General features: G+C 39.1%; 1 protein-coding gene across 1 annotated transcript; it reads left to right on the top strand.

Moving 5' to 3' along the window:
- Positions 1 to 224: 224 nt before the first annotated feature.
- Positions 225 to 20,648, top strand: sntg1 (syntrophin, gamma 1; the record flags this gene model as incomplete). Its single annotated transcript, XM_079230303.1, has 17 exons — positions 225 to 251; positions 2,209 to 2,343; positions 4,596 to 4,652; positions 4,840 to 4,897; positions 4,993 to 5,036; positions 5,415 to 5,456; positions 5,771 to 5,873; positions 6,425 to 6,507; positions 6,813 to 6,943; positions 8,222 to 8,351; positions 12,970 to 13,008; positions 14,374 to 14,490; positions 16,012 to 16,083; positions 16,670 to 16,822; positions 17,013 to 17,105; positions 20,227 to 20,337; positions 20,466 to 20,648. The coding sequence occupies 17 exons, from the start codon at positions 225 to 227 to the stop codon at positions 20,646 to 20,648; spliced, it is 1,578 nt and encodes a 525-aa protein (XP_079086429.1).
- Between the last annotated feature and the right edge of the window lie 1,887 nt (positions 20,649 to 22,535).

The following is a 22,535-nucleotide window of genomic DNA, read 5'->3' as shown; positions in this document are numbered from 1 at the left end:
ATTTTTTCCAGTCGAGTTAGATATCTAGGAGTTTATATGAGTATATATCTATATAGTTTATATGAGTATATATGAGAAAGGCAGAACTAAAATGAAAATAGGTGTCCCGCTAACAATGCTAGGTTGAATCGGATGTACTTTTTCACTACAGCGTGTTTTTCCTCCACGGACTAACTCAATCTTGTTTTTCCGGCGTTGCAGTATCCCTCACTGCGCAGTAGCACATGGATTTCAAGACTTCAAATGAAGAGGTTAGTAGGATTCAATCAATGCAATACTTTGACAGTAAATTGACTGATTATAGAAACAGCCTTAGCATTTCCAAGTGCCTGAAACATCAATGAAAGCGTGCCGGCTAGACGGCACATAAATCTGTTGTCCTGTGCATGTAGCCTCATAATCCATCCATTGTTACACTTGCACAAATAACTTCACCAACAAGTAAACACATATAATGAAACAGGCTTCTTGAAGAGAAAATCCAAATAGCCGCTGCTCCGCAAAAAGCAAAAAGTCATAATTAGCAATGCTCACTTGATAAAGATCTTTGCGTTGCTAATTAGTTTTTTATTTTTACAAACGCTTATCGGTTAGCATACTATTTTTCGAAATGTCATTCCTTTTTAATCTTTCCTTTTATTTATGATGGATATATTTGTCAAATGCAGTACATTACTGATTGAAGTGACTTTAGTGGCCACTTTATGAACTCAAATCCTCAGTAACGGGAGGATGACGGACCTTCAGTTGATCCACTTTTTGTGGCTGTTTGTCAAACTGAGGCCAGTGTTGATTCATTCATCAAGTTGACACTTCTGACTTTCGTTTTTCCTTTTGTAGCCTGATTTTACGTTAACATAACACATTTTTCAAAGTTCAACTGAAGTCCTTGCCATCAGCGAAACTACAGAGGCCTAATATTGTTTTAGATACAAGAAATAATCTGACAAACCTTTTAGTCAGCGAGAAGCAATAGTTTTCTAACAATGCGAATAACTTAAAAACCTAAACTTTTAATACCTGGCCTTCCCATATGTGTCCCTTGTCAATTAGTTCCACTACTCCCATCCCCCCATACACCCCTGGGTTAGATAGAGACGTCCTTGTTGCATATCCTGCATTGGAAATACTCATGTGCACGATTTCAGATTAGAGACGATGCTGGAGATAATTCTGGAGGGCTGTTTGAAGGAGAGAGTGATAGATGAGCACACAATGGGATCACTGATAAGGCTAATTATGTGCAATGCAAGTGCTTCAGCAGGTCAAACAACGCTCCTCCACGTGAGACGCGGTCTGACCCAGCTATATACAATTATGGCACTACTGCCCTCATTTTGCTCGGGTAATGACTCTCGCACACACGTTACTTCAAATAATGTGAATTAATGTGCCCCTCATTTCTTTTCTAACACTGCAGCTGCAACCCGGAGGCTCATTTCTTCACATTCCTTATTACGGGCGTCAGATAATACGCTGCATAAACTGACTTTGATTCAAGTTTTAACCTGCAGTGGAGAGACTCTAAGAATAGCGGCCGTGCAACCGGCTGTCTTGTTAACTGATGAGTGGCGTATCCCTGGTGACAAGGACGCTGACACTGGGGTTAAAAAAAAAAAATCTATTAGCAGTCTTGTCAGGTGAAGGTGCTTCTTTTATTTAGACCTTTTTTAAGTCAAGGACAGGACAGGCATTGCAATTAGCCAGGGAGGAGGAGGGATACGCAGGATGCAAATTTATGCGGATTAGCACATTTTAAATGGATCATTGGAAACAGTTGCTTGTGCGAAGCAGGGAAATTCAAATGTGGAGGGCGAGCTTGGTTCCAGCCACTTAATTTCACAGGTTCTTAATTAGCCATCATCCTCATCAGCGTTACACGTAGAACAAATTAGATCTTATAATTTTTTTCCCTCAGCGTGCATGTTTTCAAAGCACAAGACTCATAAAATGCTGCTTCTCAGAGCGTTGGCTCATTATTCCCTATATGTTTTATATATAAAAATATGTGTGTATCACTCAGAGATGCTGAATGTGGTTATTTTGTTCCAATAAGGAAAGTAGAAAAAAAAATAGACGTCACCAAAGCTCTATATCCTAATTTCCATGTTCATCCTGCAGCGAGTATTCAACAACATTTCATTTCATGGCCAGTTAATTTAGTCACGGAGGGATGATGAATGATTTTATCTTTCTGACTGTTCGCAGACAAAGACTGGGATTTATTTGATGCAAGAAGGTAATGAGGATCCGTTTAATATTCGACTGCACTTGGCTAAAGATATTCTGACCATTCAAGAACAAGATGTCATCTGTGTGTCAGGAGAGCCGTTTTATTCAAGCGTAAGTAACCCAGCCCGTCTTATAATCACTAACCGCCGCTGTGCCACACTTCACATGCTCATCTAACTAAACTGGAAGCAGCCTCTGTCTGTCTCACTGTCGGTTCTTTTGATTTTTCTCAACAACCGTTCATCCGATTGACTTCACACTTGGCGTGGATTGTTAAGCACCCGAGAAAGTGTAGCGTTGAGTGTGAGCCCTCGAGATCTTTGGGACATATTTGTTAGCTGTGTGTTATGTAAGCGACACACACACGCTGCGTAGCGTACTGAGAGGGTACCCCCTATTAACTGTTACACCGCCGAACGGCATGCTGGGTACAGCTCGTTCCCCGTCGCTCGCTACTACACGAGTTGTACCTACACATGGGGCGATGGATGAACAAAAAAAAACAATCTTTTACCCAGGAGACCACTGTTCTGTGTCACATAAAACTAAGTTACCTGTGAAGGACGCTTATTTATAACAGATATCGTACAATCCGTTGTGCGAGGATTAGTTGCTACAGTACGTTCAACAACAGATGAAGAGACCGGAAAATCTACAGGACACCTTTATTACTTTTTTAAGCCATGAAATGATTGTGTGAGCTTTTGCACCAAAATGATGTCGTGCCATGACAGGTCTGTTTTGGATGAGCGGTTCTTGAGAAATAACGTGTACCGCACAATACATGAAGGTTACAGCGCAAAGATACGGAGAACACTCTGAATGTCTAATAACAAATATACATAATTTCATCTATTCCTCGTGAATCAATTGTAGCTATTTAATAGTGATTTACCTGCTGGATCATGTAGCCTAATAATTAAGCCGCACTTGTCATCCTCCGTCTGACAACTTTTATTTAACATTAATAATTTTACTCCACTGAGGCCCGAGTCCATTACCTCTCTCAAAAGGGAATTATTCATTCAGTGATGTTGCTGTATGAACCCTCAAAGATAAATAGAGGAAGCGCCTGTGTCCTCTGAAACACGGTGACTAATTATCGTAAAGCGAGAGGATATGTTCCAGTAGTACTGCATTAGCATATCAGGTACTCCAAGTGAAGACTTTCTTAGCCTCGTCGACCAATTTACACTCATACATTTCAAAGAAAGCGCTGACTTCCTGCACACTGTCGGCACTAAATATGTATGTATGTATGTATGTATATGAGTCAGACACCAAATTCCTAATATGATACATCAACATCTGTATTCTAGACAACAACCACTAGAAAAGGGAGTTAAGGCACAAATATCTGCAACAATTACAGTCAATATTAAAAAAAAAAAAACATCCCTGATACGAGACCAACACTTTCTCTTAGGATCCACAGACTTACATAGAAAATCAACAACATGAATTATCTTTCATGAATAAGAGAAGTTCAAATAGAGACGGGGATTGGACAACAAACTGTCCAAATCTCACATCCAGATTTATAAATAAGTCTGGATATGTTGTTATTGTTTCAGGTTATTGTGAGTTTGTTGTGGTTATTGAAGCCTGTGGCTCAAAAATAAAGCTCTTGTTGTTACATATTGGGAATTTGCCGCCTGGCAAAAGTCTGCAGTATGAGAGAAATATTGCATTTTCAATAAACTTGGTGCTGACAATAAAGAAAAGTTTAAACTTTATTGTTCATTTTACATTAACCCACCACTTATTTGTCAAAACATACACAGCCTTGGATATATATATATATATATACATATATAGATATATATATATATATATATATATATATATATATATGTATATATATATATATATATGTATATATATATATACATATATATATATATATATGTATATGTATATACATACATATATATATACATATATATATATATATATATATATATATATATATATATATATATATATATATATATATATATAGTGTTTCTGTACTGTATTGCTCTGGATGGGCATTTTTCAGAATATATCATTATATTACAAATGTATGTAAAAAAAAATCACGAATTTGTACAAACAAACAAGTACAACATTATAATATTGCATTATCACCACTTCCTACTATACCATGTATAATTATTATTGAAAACACACTATACTATTTAAAAAGAAATATGATGTGCCTCACAAAAACAAATAAAGATATATCACTTTTTTGTGTTGCTTTTTATCTCTCCCCATTTGATTTAATGTTGATTACATTTGACAGCCCTCCCCACTTGTGTTGAGCTCAGGTTCAGCATCGGTCTGACCTCGTTTCTCGGTTCTAACTGAATCTCTTCCAGGAAAGGACTGTAACGATCAGGAGGCAGACAATTGGAGGGTTCGGCCTGAGCATCAAGGTAATTTAGATCCCATCTGATTAGGCTGCCCGTCTCAACTGCTTTAAATTAAGTCCGAACAAGTGTTATTGATCATTTTCTTGTCAAACTGAAATAACCGCGCAAGCTGAGGGACTCGCTGAAAATTGAGTTTCTTTCGAGTGTTTGCGGTTCTCTTGTAATTCAATGTAATTGTATTTGTCCTCAGGGTGGAGCGGAGCACAACATCCCTGTTGTAATATCAAAGATATCAAAAGAGCAAAAAGGTATATTGTTGTTTTTGGAAAAATATTTACAGCTCCATCTATTTTCCTCCCCTAGTTTGTTTTTAAGTGATTTGTAATTTTTTTTTTACTTCCAGCTGAACTCTCTGGGCTGCTTTTCATCGGAGACGGCATCCTTCAGGTAAAATGTCAACGCTCTTGTTTACACACCTCATCCTACTCTGCAAAAATAACACACACTGTATGTTTAATAATACATGTCCCACATGTCCAAAAAACTGCATATTCCTAAATGTCACATCCTAGATCTTTCATTTGTTACATGCAATCACCAACAAAACCAACAAAAAAAGCATCCGGTGCAGTGGAAACATTTCCGATTCAGCCGAAGCCGCTCTGTAATCATGGCGGCTGTGGATGTGACTTTCTTGTTTACAGTTTTCAGCGCAGATGCCATAACAGTTATTGTGCTTTCCTCATTAATCATTTTGAAGTTGGAGTTACAGTGATGTGGTGCCAGCAGTATTATTTAGGGTAACCCTGTTCCTGTTGTTTCCAGATAAATGGAATAAACGTTAGAAGTTATCGCCACGAGGAAGTGGTAAGCTGTCATCTCATATCTCATATTTTGCAACGTTGCGCTGCAACCGTTCTTTCAGCCGCTTATCTTGTCTCACTTAAGGATTTCTATCTTTTTTGACATGTAAAGCCAATTGTTTCTGTTTCATGCTCTTTTTTTGTAAATGTAACTGCAAGAAATATGTGTGTAAGTCTGTGTAAATCTCTTATCTTGGCTTTCCCATTCTTAGAGAGGCGTCAGCGCAACATGTTTCATTACAGCAAGCAATCGGCAGAAAACCTTGCAGTTTACAGCTTCTGCAAAAAAAAGATATCCCGCTGTTTTTTACTTTCCAGGTCCAGGTTTTGAGAAATGCTGGCGAAGAAGTGACTCTTAATGTCTCGTTCCTAAAGAAGACTCCAGCCTTTCTGAAACTGCCCGTGTGCGAAGACTGCACATGTAAGAAACCTCTACATGCACTCTTTCATTAAAGTATTGACCTATAATTACCATCACCGCACTGCAAAAATAATTAACCAAGAGTATTTATAGCTGGTATTATAAATGGTTGTCCTGGTGACAATAAACTGTAACGAAGAGCCACTTTGAGAATGAGAACATATAAATTCAGTTGTTTCACTTTCCTAAAGATATTGAGCGAGAGGGGTAAAGACTAAACTGAAAGAATTGACGTTGCCCATTGTGGTGCAATTGATTGCTCTTGCGAGGGAAAGCTTCATCACTCGTCATCGGACATGAAAGCTCTCATGAAATCCTTTCATACGCGTATGTAGGCCAGGTGGACCGGCCATCCAACCAGACAACTGAATACAAATTGGCACCGAGCAGAGTGGAGGAGAACAGAGTGGCACACTTTAGTTGCAGTTGGAAACCATGAAATCGATTTTTGGTGTTGTTTTGAGTTTGGAGGGTGTATTGGCTTTATTTTGTGTGTGTGTGTGTGTGTGTGTGTGTGTGTGTGTGTGTGTGTGTCCCTGCTGTACATTCAGGCATCCCCAGCGACCAGAGTAGTGGGACCTCCTCGCCTCTGTGCGATAGCGGCCTGCACTTAAACTACCATCCCAACAACACGGTACTTTCTTTTTTCATTAGCTTCTTATTTGACTGATTCTATAACTGGCCCTCTGTAACCATGCAGCGGCGAGCCCGGTGCCAGAAAGTTGTTTCCATGCAACTGTCGCTGCCTCGCTGATAACCGGGATGCTCTATCTTTATCTTTTTGAGGAGGGTGAATCAGCTTTCCTCTGCAGCTCGCTCTCGCTGGGCCTGCCTGTGCAACTGCAGCAGCAGCAGCAGGACTCTTGTACGTCTATTGTTTGAAATGTGCGAGGCGGGGAAACTACCGGCTCCTCTAAATTGCGATTCGCACACCTGCAGGACACGCTGTCCTGCTCGTCCTGGCCCACGTCTCCGGGGCTTCGCTGGGAGAAGAGATGGGTGGACCTGCGCCTTATTCCACTGCTTCACTCACGCCTGTCGCAGTACGATCCCGGCTCTGACGTCTGCAGGTGAGCTGCGGGACTTCATCTCGAGGGGTCAGTGGTGTCTGTTCTCACTTGCAGAGCTGGCGTCTCCCTGTAAGGCTGTACAGGCCGGCAGGGCTAAGATCTACTACCCGTTAAGTGCTTTGTTTTTGCTTTTTTTATGGAGCAGACTGCCATCCTTCATCTGGAAAAATATTTGTTTTCGCCCATTTAGTCTTATCCCTTTAAACACAATTAGATAAGCAAAATGTGGTGTTGCAGTATGACAGATACTGAATAGTGGATGCTTGACTTAATAAGCCCTTTGGCTGTCAATAAATACATTTTGAATTTTTAGAAACGGCAATCTTGTGGATTGCCTCTAAATGGACCACACTTGTGGTTTGGCATGTTTGAGTCAATTAATGGATATTATGCATTTTTAGATTGATTAGACATGCAGTTCATGGGTTCACTTTATTTTGGGGCAAAAATGAAGATCAACGTAACATCTTTTAGCACATAAAACATATCACAGTAACAAATGTTTCCTTTATTATCTTTCTGAGTAGGCTGCTTTTGAAAATGTGTTAATACGTTAAAAGCAGCTTACAGTCAATATTTTTATGATCACAATGTATCAAATGACAATGTGAAAGGGGTCGCTCGTATGTGATGAACCTTCTGAGACTCATCACCTGAATTTGCTCTTCCCCTTGAATTGACGGCGCTTTATAGAGTTTCAGCTCATTATTTAGCTCCAACGTCTCTGTTTTGGTTCACTCTCACCGCTCTCACAGTGTGGCTGCATCAGGCAGCTACAGGCAAAAAAAGCTCAAAAGAACTACTAAGCACTATCAGTCGGTACCAGACAGCCATTAGCGACTAGCTGGTGAACATAGTGGAGAAGTCACATTTTTCACAACAAAAACGGAGCTAAAAGAGAGTTAATATTTGACTTTCATTTGCAGACGAGTTTGCTATATCAACCTAAAAAAGGATAATATGTCAGTGTTGTGTTCACACAACTTGCCTCCATTGCCCCCAAGTGGCCAAAACTATATAAATATTTTGTTCTTCCTGAGACGTCAGATAAAAAGTGTTACGTGTGAATGTTACATGCTGGGATGAAATGAAATGGTATAAATGCTTCGACCACCCGAAACTAAAGTTGAGAAAAAATGACATATTGCCAGTAAGTTTCTCATCCTCTACTGACATAAATAGAAAGTGATCGCTTCCTTGACCATAAGGATGTAATTTGTAGTTCATCAATGCCAAATCCCCCCCATTAATCTTCCATTTTTCTCTTAATTCTTTCAGGAAAAATGCTTTCCAGGTCATAGCTGTGGACGGAGTTTGCAGCGGAGTGATCCAGTTCCTCACAGCGGAGGACTGCTTGGACTGGCTTCAGTCCTTGGCGAGCAACATCTCCTGTCTCACCAAGCACAATGTGAGTATGAAATAATGACACCTGTTTGCTCTGCCGCCTCTCACTGCCGCCCAATGTGAACCAATAACCTGTTGGGGTGGGAGTTGATGCAGAAGAGCCCCTTTGTAAATGTCACAGCATTAAGTTGGACGCATAATAATGTCTTTTCACTCTATAAGTAACAGACATACTTATTTCTACGAGTCCAGGGTCACAATAACAGCAGTTGCGCTGCACTTCACTTGCTCCCTCCCGCCAAACCTGTTCACTTATTATCTATAATTCAACATAATACGTTCAACAATAATGATGGCAGGGTGCAGCGAGAAACAAAGATATAACTACAGTGTTGGGTCTTTCTCACGTTGTGAGCATATTGTTGCGGGGTGGGGACAACAAAGCGTGTTTCCAGATGGGTGATGCTGCTCAGCGAGATGGGAGGGAGGTCAAATACAAACACTGCTAACAGGCTCCATCTTGTGCGGTGACTCATACAAAACCTTGAGCATGGTGTATTTCCAATCATCATATGATAAGTTACTTTTTTTTAGAGAGTCTAGTAAGCCGCCATCTATAAACATATGTAACCAGTCAGTTTCGTGTTGGTTCTCCACATGACGGGGAAGTGGAAAAACAGGGATTTGTACTGATCGTGTGTCCGCTGGTGAGGCTTTGTGTGAGAGAGGGTCTCCAGGGAATAATGGAGGCCTGGTTAATTGGAGTGGATGAAGTGAGCGACACACTGAGCATTACACTAATCACTCACTGCCAGAACGGCCTCAACAATGGAGAGTGCATTTCTCATTCTCTGGCCTTTGCTTTTACTGAGGCGTGTGCGTGAGCTACAGCAAACTAGGCGGATGTAGGACAGAAAGATTTCTGCAGGAGAAAAACAGATGTCTAATTGAAAAGACATTTTGATTTTGATACCACCGAACCGGCAACGATGTCGATTTATTAATAAGCTTCAGTATTTCTCAGTTAATGACCTGCATTACTTTTAAAGAAGGAGATCGTTTATTGTCACTTGAGCTGAAATGCCAAAGTGGTGTAATGTTGACCGTCTGCTTACTAGCAGTAAACACAAAGCACGACAGAGGCTGGTGAGAATGGCATTAGTTCTGCAGTTATTTAATCATAAACCAAAGTATCGGTCAAGTGTAGATTTTTGTCGCGAGATGAAAAGTGAAAGGATCACCAAAGTTATTAGGATTCATCCATATATGTCCATGTTTCATCCTCATGGCGGCATTCAAAGAAAAGTCATGTAGGATTCTTGTGACCTTAAATGTCCAGTAGTAGACAGACCTTACGCTTTAAAAAAAGATATAACAGATAAAAGGAGAACTTTTGTTCACCATCCTTCAACTAAATTGGGTCCCAGTAATAACACTATTTCTTATTTTCTACTCCAAATTTAAGGTTTACATTTTGTGACACTGTTTATTTTTGTAATGTATTGCGTCTTTTGGTTATTATGTGCTGTATTGGTATGCTTTTTGTTTTCCATTTCACTGCTGCACAAGCAATTGCCCTTTTGGGACAGATAAAGTGATTTTATTGATTGATTTATTGGACGAGTCCCACAAAGACCTTAAAACAACAACAACAACAACAACTGTAAAACTTGAGAATACGTCAGGGGCTTGTTTTATCAAGTGTTCACCTGTTTCTCAAAGTCAAAATACATATTCATAGATAGACCTTTTTTTTGTTTGTAAATAGAATAATTGGGCAGTTAAATAGGAAACCTTACAAATGGGGCGTACAAATGGCCAAAAATAGCACAAACACTTACAAATATATGAACACCAGGGACATAATTAAAAGTAGGGTCATGCTTTGCTTGCAGAGCAGCTTCAGTCTTTCTTTGATAGCTGTCATAAAATGTAACTGAGCCGTTTGTCTTGAACAAACGTCGTTAAATCACTGTACAGAAAGGTGCATCAATATTATAGTGTTACAAAACACTAGCATAGAAATGTGGGGTATGTATGGAATATGTCATTTCAATTAAAACGCTCTTTAAAAATCCACAGTATAGTGTCTATGGGGCATTTTAGGAACATGCTTTTCAATCTCAATGTTTTTAAATGTACTACTGTGTTGGCAACCAATTCTTGGCCTTTGGCATTTACAAGTAGTGACCCCGAAATAAATACATTATAATAGAATATTTGTTAAAGTAGTAACCAGATGAACCAAAAACAAATCTGTGCATCATTGAGCTGGACAGAAAATGATACTGCAAAGCATGTACAACACACACGTGTATATGTCATCATTATTAAGCTGACATATAACTGCATAGTATCTTAATTACTCAAAATATAAGGTGATTCAAAATGTCCACCAAATGTTTTGTTTCAGCAATCAAAAGCTGAGGGACAGTTAGTGTTGAGCCTGTATATGATTACAAAAAATGATTATCATATATGATATTCTATGAGGAGCTGCAGCTGTCACATTAATGTAGTAAAATACAATATATCCGTAAAGTTCAGTGGATTCGAAAGTCAAGTAAAGCACGTGTCGAGCAGAGGTGGGTAGAGGAGGAGGGTAAGTACTTTTACTAATGTGGATATGAGTGGAATTATTTCCACCACAGATGGTCTTCCTCAGGTAAAGACGTGAACACACACCTGTATGTATTTGTGATGTAACGACAAATCCTTGTCTCCTGATTGGATAACCTGCCTCATATATACCAGACTATATTCCCAGTCTGAATCTCTCAAGTGTGATCTCAAAATAGTACGTTAATATTATACTCTGAGTACACCAATAAGTACTTTTTTTTCTTTTTCACATGCCATACTTGATCTGGCAAATAAATCACCAAATCATGTGCATAATGGACCGCGTCTATTAAGTCCCAGTTCCCATCAGAGACAGCCACAGAGCACATCAATTACATCAGAGGCCAAATCAGTCTCTTATCTCTCTGAAAATGTCTCTTATCAGATGGCTCCGTTAGGCCAATTAGGAGGTGATGCTGTGATGTTTCATCATTAATTACATGTTCAACATGCGGGTTCAATTCGTCACTTTAACCATCTGTGGTTGAAACATACACGTCATGTCTGCATGAAATAAAAGCAGTTTGTCTCCGTGTGCGTACATCATTTGGTCACTCTACTAACGCTGTGGTGCTTTGAAACAGAGAGTCGAGGTGGCTGCGGTAGCTTTTAAGAGCGGCAGCAGACCTGGGATCAGCTTGGAGGAGACAGGCTGACCACCGGCTTCTTAACGCATCATGAATGCGCGATACATAGATACAAGTAGAATGCATCCAAATGTGACGGATTAAAAGTAATGAATATGCTGCATTAGGGGGGTGACTGAGCGATTGTTGTATTAAACTGTAAATCATAGCTTGTTTTATGAAAAAAAGCCCCAAACTGCTGCATTTGGATGTATTGAACACCATCAGTAATATACAAGTGAAATATATGGTTTAGTACATGAAAAAATAAAAATGTCACAGATGCTCGCAAATATTTTCTCTGTACTAAACACTCTCTCTGCTTCACTTTATCAAAGTCAACCTTTGCAGAGAGAATGTTCACATATTGTGCTATGATTTAGTTGGACCTTACTGCTGCATCATTTCAAAGAAATAATCATCCTGAAAGTGCTTTTTTTCTAGGCGGACCTGAAACCTTTTCATTCTTTTCTGTGTGGCATCTTCATTTACTCTTAACCAGTAACCAGACTGATATTTAGACATCTGAAGAAAATCTCACATGTGTAGCCTTTTATTATAACACCCAAATTATTAAAATAGCCCAAGTGGTTTTCTATTGGTTAAAAAGTTACTTGAGTACATGCAATGGAGTATTCCTTCATTACTTTAGTGTACCTTTCACCCCGGTTAAAGTTCTCCTGTATGTATTCTTGGACTGACTGCGAGTTGCCTGATTTATAGTATAACTTAAAGAACTGGACACTTCCCTGTTCGTGTCAGCGGCAGGTGACACGACAACCAGTGGCTGAATCCGAACAAACCCCTGGTCTCTGCCCTCAAATATCCAAAACCCGGCTCCAATCTTGACAGTTATCTCGCTTCTTCGTTTCAGCCCAAACATTTCAAATCAAGCAGCTGTGACTCGCCTCTATAAGAGGACGAGTTCAGGTCTGGACGGCTTAATTTGGTGTTCTGCTGCTAAGAAACAGTTATATATATATATTGATAGAATAGTATAGTGTAGGATTAGCAGCGAGTGATACCTGTGATCTGAGCAGAATGTTTTCATTTAAAGCCTGACTGCTCTCTCGGTAGTTGCCCCGCTTTTTTTATCACATAGAGAATGGATTTTTTTAAATGGATTTTCTTTTAATTTTTTTCTTTTTCTTTTTTCGGAAGAGCCTCGGGTCTTTGTGGGAATGACTATCTATCTCATTTTGTAATTTGCATGCATTGACTAAATGAAGTAGCTATAACAGTATTCATTCAGTGCTGTGGTTAACATGTTAGCACAGGTTCTGCGAGGACACCGTTTATTTGTTCAGAGACACATTACTGATCGTGAGTCCCTGTGGGTCCCACAACTGCTTGATATTCTGCCAGTAATTGGTGTCTGATTGTTGGCAGAAGCTATTTTAATGAGTTATTGATGTTCTTTTTAAATTTTAACAGGTGAAGAAGATTAACCGAAATTTTCCAGTTAACCAGCAGGTAAGGTGTTTCTCCTTGTTTAGATTATCTTTGTGCTCTGGCCGACTTTAATTTGTGCATTTTATTCTCATCTCGTAAAACATCACACAAGTGAATCTAATCAGGGCAGCCAGTCACAGAAAGGGCACGGTACAATCTTGCCAACTATTGCAACATGAGGAGAGTGTTTGCATCATTAAAACACATCCACTGAGAAATTATCCGAAAAAAACTTGAGCGCCTTCGTCAGCTGACTTCCAGCGTCATCGCTCCGTCTCCACACGGGGATGCTCCGTTTTTGTTGCTAATTTTGTGCCGCATGAAAAAAACGCGTGAATTCACTTGACAATTCTTTTTAAGAAAGAAAGCGGCGTGAGACGTGACTACTTGTCCCGAATCTTTCACTCGCTTGTGTCGCCATCAGTGGAAAGACTCCAAACAGAAAAGCCAGCAAACATTTTACTTTGGTTGCAATCACCCAGAATCTAATCAGTACTGATGTTGAGATGCACTTGTTCTTTTTAAATCATGTCTCTGAACATTTGCTTTGCTTTATTTATCTTTATCTTCCCATCGTTTTTTCCCTGAATACTATATGTGGGATGACAATAAATACTGTGACAGATACTGTTTATACTGTTTCTACGTCTTCAGACGTGTATTAGACAGCTGTGGGAAATGTTACAAGAGGGATGTATTGGATGTTTGTGTGATTTTGTACCTTGATTTGTCAGATATTTTATCTCCTAAAAATAGGAGTACCTGAATGGTAATCTTTCATGCCCCTGATAACTTTGTTTCACAAGTATTTTTCAATTAAGTTGAATATTCAGGCCTTATTCATGACATTCAAGTTCAAATTTGGAGAGGACAAAAAAACATTTAAATTATTTGTAATACTAATAACCTCTGTGAATGTGGTTTGATCCTTGCAATGTAAGCAAACTAAATGTATACACATATTGTTAAATATTTTATACATGTTTTATGTTTTATTCTTTTACCCACGTGAAAAAAACTCAAATGCAAAAATCTCATGTAACGAAAATAACGAAAACCTGGGGTGGTCGATACATAGAAATGTTAGTTAAGTGAATTAGTTCATCACATACATTCTGAAACAAAAGACATTTTTAATATGGAATAAAAACAAATTATATAGACATGCTTAAAACTGTGGCACAGACTCTTCAGTATCCTCCGAGAAGAGTCTTCTTCACCATGACACCATGCATTTTATTTAGCATTGATCCTATTGATGCGGTATTGACACTGAAAACAAAGCTTAGTGTCAGTAGTATTGATACTTTTAGTATAGATCCGGAGAAGAGAAGTATTATGATATTGTGACATAAATGCACATTTACGTCTTCCCCTGTCCGATAGATTATCTACATGGGCTGGGTCGACGAGAAGGAGCAGGACTCCGTTCAGGACCGAATGTATTCGCCGAAGTTCCTCGCGTTGCGTGGTTCCTCCCTCTTTAAGTTCTCAGCACCTCCTGTAAGTCTTTACTTGATCCTCATTTGTCTTGCCTAACTTCCTCTTTCAACCATCAGACGGCTCTGTTTGAATTGAACGTTGTTCAAAACTCTACGGGAGATTTTTCACATCGCGTTAATGTATTGTTGAAGGAGAAAATGTTTTCCTGTTCGGAAAGAAAAGAAGGAAGCGGCTCACTCATCGTCCTTTGTGCTGCATTGATCTTCCCCTTGATTGATGATGATCATTAAATCTGTTTACATTCTGCCAGCCACTTAAGTGATTATGACAAGAAGGATAAGTTGTTGATGGTGCTGGAGATGAGAAAAGATTGATAGGAAACTGGAATTGCCTGCTCAACTTGAATTTGCTCAGATAAATGGAATATGCTAATGTGAGTGGATGGTGTAATGTAGACGCTTGTTCAGACGATGTGAGAAGCTTCTTCATCACTAAAGACGAGTTACCTAGAAGTTTGAGGAATATTTCCCCCTCAAATGGCAGGATGACGGCTCTGAAATCAATAATACGGATCAATAATTGACCCCTAGAAAAACAGACACATTTAATCTTCGGTTATTTACTGCAGATATGAAGCTGTGTTTTCTATTGTTACGATTTTACACAGGTTTCTGGTAAGTTGGAGATTTGGGCTGATTTTTATGTCAGTGGGCGGGTTAGGGTGCGGGTGAGGGTCGTCTGGCAGCGCTGCAGGCCGGCACATGCTGAGTGAGAGCGATACTCGGGGTCACGGAGGGTGGAAACGTTACTTCTCCCAAAAAAAAGTGTAAGGAATGCATTTAACAGTGTTCATCTGCTCTAAAGCAGAAAACATGAGCATGACCAGCCACTAGCTTCGTGCTTACAGCGGTAACTTAACGTTGCCGTTTCTTCCAAAGGAAAGGGGGATGTCACTAGCTAACTCATTATGGGGTTATCTTGTATAGGGTTGTCTTAGAAAGGAATTCCAAATTAGTGAACTGTACAAAATTTGGCAAGTATTTAAATATACAAAACATTAAAGTATAACTAAATCGGTCACCGTGTTGCTCGTCCAAGTTTTTCTAGCATTTAAGGCATTGCAGAGTTATGTTAGAAAGAATAACATTCAATTATTGTTTGATTTATAATACTGTATTACAATACTAGGGACAAGGCTCTACCCTGCAACACATGAACATGTGCTACTCCTCAATGTCAATGCCGGCACAATTCACAGAGCTTTAACGTTAGCATTGACTTTCAGGCAACAACGACAAGCCTGCTTTTTAATATTTTGTTTTTTTAATTGAAGAACCATACTTGCAGAAATGTATTTAAAATAGTGTCATGAAAAGTGTTAAATATACAAAACAAAAAAAAAAGTAAACTGTCAGACATGTCTAGCAATCATTTACAAGGGTGGTGGGGTTAAATTGTAATTTTATGCAAAAATATATATATTCTTTTTTTTATTATTTTATTATTAATATTAAGTTTGACTGTCTTTCCCTTTTTTAATAGAGCCATTCTTCTAATCAAAATGCATGTGACATGTTTCAGGTGACAACATGGGACTGGACTAGAGCAGAGAAAAGCTTTACGCTTTACGAAATCATGTGCAAGATTTTAAAGGTAAGGCAGCCGCTTCGGTTTCATTTCTTGAGCATTCAGAGAAGCAACCGCTCGCACCGGATACATTGAGAGAATATAAAGTAGAAAACTGAGGAATGCACTTATATAACCCACCAATTTATTTGCATGTGTTCTACTTCAAATCCCACAGAAACTCAAGATTCAGATTTCATTGTTCATTCTCCGCAGGTTGGAGGTCACTTTGAATTTGATTGTGAGAATTTATCTGCAATTTATTATCTTGAAACTCAGGATGGCAAATTTGATGTTGGATCAGATAGAAGTTCAGCTACTCTGCCATAGCCGTTACACAATGCCATTTAGGTGACATAAAGTTCTAACGAGATACATTATGGTAAAACATTGCGCTGTTCGGCGTGCATGTAATACACATTACTTTCGCGTAAGTGTTGGTTATGTGGAGTAAAATAATTCAAATGCTTTTAAAGCCGCAGTCCGCCGCCGTCGGACTAAATAAACCTCCGTTCAGCTTCAGGAAACTGCATTGCTGTCGCTTTGTCTTATCTCCACGTCACTCTGCCCATCTGTACCTGATCAGCATGGCAGCCGTACTGTCTTATCTTAGGATAACGACCTTCTAGACAAGAGGAAGCACTGCTTCAGCGTCCAGACGGAGAGCGGGGAGGACATGTTCTTTAGCGTGGAACTGGAGTGCGAGCTGCTGATCTGGGAAAAGGCTTTTCAGATGGCCACGTTCCTGGAGGTGGAGAGGATACAGGTCAGGCACCTGAACAGTAGGCAGTGTGACGGGAATTGTGATGATTTTAATCTAGCACACGGTTCCCGCTCAGTTGTTTTAACACAGAAATTGACTACGCTCATGTGACTTTTTTTTTTAGAATGAAAATAAAGGCTTTTGTGTCCTTGTGTAGCTCTTTTGGGTAACATCTTGTTCTCCTATTCTGTAGTGTAAAACGTATGCCTGTATCATGGAGAGCCACCTTATGGGACTAACAGTGGACTTCAGCATGGGCTTTGTGTGCTTTGATGCAGCTTCAAAGGTGAGTGGGAGACTTTATCATCAATAAAAATACGGACCAGAGAGTCTTTCAGTGGGAGATTTTCCGGCAACTGCACTGTAGACACAGTGGGATGAAGCAAATCGCGATGCAGCAGCCTCTCTTTTCCTTTTTTTTTTTAGTGCTACTAACTTATTCTGCACTGTGAGCATTTTGGGAGTATGATCACATTTGTTTTGACGGCTGGTTCCTCACCCCGGCTCAAACCTCTCACTCCCTCCCGCAGTTCATTTTGGCCTTTCCCCAGGTCGGAGAGCTGTGTGCCGACTACGCCGCTGGTGCACATTATGTGGATGAGCGGGACAACGAGCGTTGCCATATTGTTCTACAAGATTTTGGCCCCGTTCTTGCAATGTGAAGCAACAATGTCCCCCCCAAGGACAAGAGACATGTTGCCAGCGTATTGTTTACAGAGAGAAATGCACAAAACACAATCCATATGTAAACTCAAATTGGAGACAAAACACTGGGCGGGATTACTTTGTAATTAAAAGCTGCTGTTGGCAAACTTCAAAAAGCATGTTTGAATTGGTTTCAATCAGAAACGGCGTGGAGACGACTCTATTTGACAAGTGGAAATGAATCTGCTGGCTACGGACCCAGTGAGATGTTTCACCATGGGTCTATTTTTGTAATCAAAAGCAGCAACGTTACTTTATAAGGCACAACATAAAAAGAAAATACGTATATAACAAGGATGACAGTATTACCAGACATGTATTTTTATATTTAAAAGCATAAAGCACAGCTCTGAGTTTGAACTTGCGGTCTTTCTGCGTTAAGTTTGCAAGCTCCCCTTCTCATGCGTGTGATTCCCTCTGACAGTCCAAAGACATGTGGGCTAATTTACTGCTGTCGGCGTAATATTGCCGTCGTGTCAAGATCTCTCTTAAGGAAGTCTCTCGCTCACCCGAGACCCTGCACAGTACAAATGGGTACAGATAGTGGTTAAATGTACAAAGCTCTTACTGTGGTACAGTCTATCAATAAATCAAAACATTAAATAAAAAGCACAATATTTGTACATATCGAAAGATGTTTTTTCTCAAAGCAGTAGAGACTCAAAGGCCACAGCTCTGACACCAGAGACTGGAGTGAGCTGCTGCACAAACCAAGAGACGGAAACGGCAAGCAAACGGGTACTTTTGACAATTAACTGCATCAGAAAGGCCATGACAAATAATCTATATGATATGAATGATGTCAGAAATTGAAGATAATCCCATTCTGTAAACTGCATTATTGCTATGGTGGGAGAAGTATTCAGATCATTGAAAACGCATTGAAAATAATACATCAGTAATATGTTCTGGAAAATTATTTCAGCATTCTTCCTTGAGCTGAGAATAAATAACTGTGCTAAAATAATCCCAAAACTACCATTGCTATGATCCTGCATGAATAGATAGCAGGCTGAACGTCCCCCAGGTCCGGTCACATGGTAGCACATGCAGGTTGGATGGAGTTACATAACGTTGCTTTCTTCCCAACTTGTTTCAAACGGTTAAACAACTCAGTTGCTAAAGTGGATGAGTCATTTCTAAGCATGGAAGAGATGATTTCATAGATCCGTTATCGCCACAGACTGCACATCTTCAGATTTAAACCGTCATGCCAGCTGGATCACCGCTGAAAAGGTCCTGGAGAATGATCTCTAGAGACGTTCACATTTTGGGTTGATGGCTTTTGTTCTTAATCAAAATCAAACTTCGATCAGATTTTAAATAAAAATGCCACTCATGCACCATAGCGATATAGTGAACACAATTATATCCACTGTGGATTCAAATATTTTGGCATTTCTGTGTTTTATTTAGCAAACGAAGAAGCTTGCTCTGGTTAAAAAGAACAGCCATCCCAGGTGCATGCTGGTCCTGTACGTGCCTGCCTACTGTATATATATATATATATATATATATATATATATATATATATATATATATATATATATATATATATATATATATATATATATATATATATACATATATATATATAACCTAGTGCTGCTAATTCCTACAAAAAAATATAATCTAAACAAATACCAAGCAAACATACAATATCTTACTTCATACTTATAAAGTGAATATCTCGAACAAATCAAATACCCAAAACAAATAAAAAAGGAGCTCCTACAATAGCTAATGTAAAAACACTTATAATGCAGGAGGATGGCTGCTGTCGGTGCTATATCATTATATATTATACTATTGAAGACTTACTGCTCCATTAATGTTTAAGACTTTAATGAGTTCAATGTAGCTGGCCAAAGTGAGCTAAATTATCTTAATGAATTCATACTGTTGGGTAATTTTATCTACAGCAATGTATCAATAATAATTGTATGGGAAATCCTAAGAGGTATATCTGCAGCTGTCGCGTAAAGTGAGATAAAGAGTATAATATCTCCTTCTAAAATGTATTAAAGTAGAAATATACGATCGCATAACACCTACTTTAACTAAAACAATACTGAGTGGAATCTCATGAGAATGAATCCCATGAGGAAACAGACTTAACGTGTCTCCGTGCGCCGTAGGCCTCAGTACAGATCTACTATTATAGGTGCTTGTGACTGACATGAAGGAGACGGAGATATCGTCACCTGTCAGAGCCACAGTGGGCTTTAAAGGAAAGCTGGAGAGGTGACACTCCCTGTTACACTCTGATGAGTCGTGAATATCTGCTCTGAATTTGAAAGATTTCTATTACAGTGGGACTTCTTGTCTATGGCATGTCAAACTTTTTTTTTTTATTATGCCGTAATTAATCTGATTAGTGTCACAATAATAATTACAGTGGCAGGAACAGTTACAGATTCATGTGAAAGCGCGGCCAGCTGTCTACCTATCGTTCGGCTCCCTGTGCAGCTTTTGTTTATTCAGCTCAACACTAATTGAATCACCAAGGCTATGCTATTTCAGGTGAAATCACTGCGGCTTGTTAAATGTCCTTAATCGCAGAAATAACAAGTTGGTGACACGCTCCATTTCTTGGTCCATGCAATATTATCGTTATTCATGAAATGAGAAGGAAACGCAGTCATTTTTGTTGTTGTTGTACTTAAAGTTAGTTTTTAATCGTTGTAATTTCCTCTCTTCAGGCAGTTCTGTGGAGATACAAGTTCTCCCAATTAAAAGGCTCCTCTGATGACGGAAAAAGCAAGATCAAGTTTTTATTCCAAAATCAAGACTCCAAATCTATTGAAGCGAAGGTAATTCAACTACCAGAGAACATTAATGCTGCATGCCGAGGAAACGGTTATTCAACAAGACAATCACAGCAACAAAGTTCTAAAAAATGTATGACTTACGTACGTTTTTTTTCCCCCTTGTCTTTTAGGAGCTGGAGTTCTCAAACCTCTTCGCCGTGCTTCATTGTATTCACGCTTTCTTCGCTGCCAAAGTCGCTTGCCTGGACCCGATTTTTGTGGAGAGCCAAGGCACCGCGATGACCGCCGGGTTTCCTTCCCTTTGCAGCATCTCGTGCAACTCACAGACGCCCAAACTCAAATACGCCACCTGACAGGCGCCGCCGCTCTGAAGCTGTGACCGCGGCCTAAAGAGGCGGAGCAGGAGCGTGGAAAACAATGAGCAAAGGATGACGTTATTTTAAAAAAGACCTCTTTGAGAGTGATATACTTGATATTGTGGAAGACAATAAAAACATGAACCTCTGCTTTTGAGAGACTTCACGGAGAGACTGTGGACACAACCCGTGCGATTCTAATATGTTTTTAAGTGAAATTGTCCTCTTGATCCTCAGACATCCTTATGATCAACACATCTCAAAGGAAAATGCAGTTCTTTTCCCACGGTAGCCTGCTTTTTTTAATGTGATTTTATTCAAGATTTTTTAGCCTTTTCGTGTTTTCATCGGACAGTAAATCACTTGTCTGCACACTGATGTGATGACGCTTTCTATATTTCATTTATTTGTGTGTTCTTGAGCTGAAAATGTTTCCCCTACATTCATACTTGAATTAGCAGTAGAATTTAATTTCCACTGGAGTGTAATACGAGTGCATCTGAAAGGGAAATATCGATGTAAATCTGATTCAGAATTTTCGATTCAAAGGAATGCTTTTCGTGTACGTGTGCGACGATACCGAGTAACCTCGTTTATTTTTCTCTGTATATGACGTAAAGAAGCTGAGGTCAAAAGGCTGTAGTTTTTATCACAGGACCACGCAACTATAATGTGACAATACAACTCTAAACATGATGAAGAAAACACCTTCTATAATGTTTCTAAGCCTTTTCTCCCCAAAACTTGATTATGTAAATAAACACTGACATTCAAATAAACTCAAAGAATTATGAATGATGGCGATTACTTGAGGGATTACGCGTAGGGATTATGGCATTTGTTAATTTGATGTGCACCAGAGATAACCAGGTGGAAAACCTCATAACCTCGTGCTCTCTCCATCATCTTCTCAATTGACCAAAAGAATAAAATCTACAATGAGGTCTTTTAGAATATATATATTTTTGTTGTTGTTGCAACTTCAGCTTGTAAATATGACAACTTTTCATTGACTATTAAGAAAGAAAACACAGTGAAGAACAGAGATATGTAGCGTTGTGGCCTGCAAAAGGTTTGAGATGCCCCCTTTAAACTTCTCTCTGTGTTAAACTGTTTATAAATGCAGCAGAGTGATAACTAACCTATCATACTCCAAAAGAGTTCAGGTCAATTAGCGCAATTAGTCATGCTCTTACCTTCCATTTACAAAGCAGACTCGGAACAGAAGGGGCCCACGAGTAAGCAAACTCTAGAGGATAGCAAATTAAACGGGGTCAGTGAAGTGCTTTGCACTTGTTAAGATGACTGGAGTGTCTGAGGGACAATAATGGTGGTGCAGTCTATGCAAAGAAAGTCTGAGTGATGCGTTTGTGCTTTAAAATGATCTCCGTTGCTCACTTTTCCATATCTATCGCAGGATCCTAGAGAGCCAGGTTTATTTTATTTTTTTGCAGATGTTTTATTAACAAATATTCTGTGTGATGAATTAATAAATGAGACCTTTTATAACATGGCTCACTTGTGGTGGGTTTTATTTTCTTCACACAAGTGTAATTTGATTGTACTTAAAAGGGAGCTATGCTTTCTGTACTTAATATTTTCTTGGTAGCAGCTTGAAATATACTTGACTACGCTTCAAGACATTTACATTTTGAAAATGACCCTAATTCGGCGTCGTGCTCAGAGTTGGATAAACAGATTGATACAAACTCTCTTGAGAAATGCTCTAACTCCAACTCTTGGGAAGAAAGTGGAAATTCAATTCCTTTCATTGTCATGTAAGAACTACAACTTAAAAATATATTGACTGCCATTTTCAGACGCCATTAAATCATCAAGGCTATTGAAATACACTTGTACTCAATATTAACATACTTAAAATAT

This window comes from Taurulus bubalis (assembly GCF_910589615.1).
Source record: "Taurulus bubalis genome assembly, chromosome: 1".
NCBI lineage: Eukaryota > Metazoa > Chordata > Actinopteri > Perciformes > Cottidae > Taurulus > Taurulus bubalis.
Note: the sequence above shows the minus strand (reverse complement) of the source record. Positions and strands in the feature narration are given on the sequence as shown.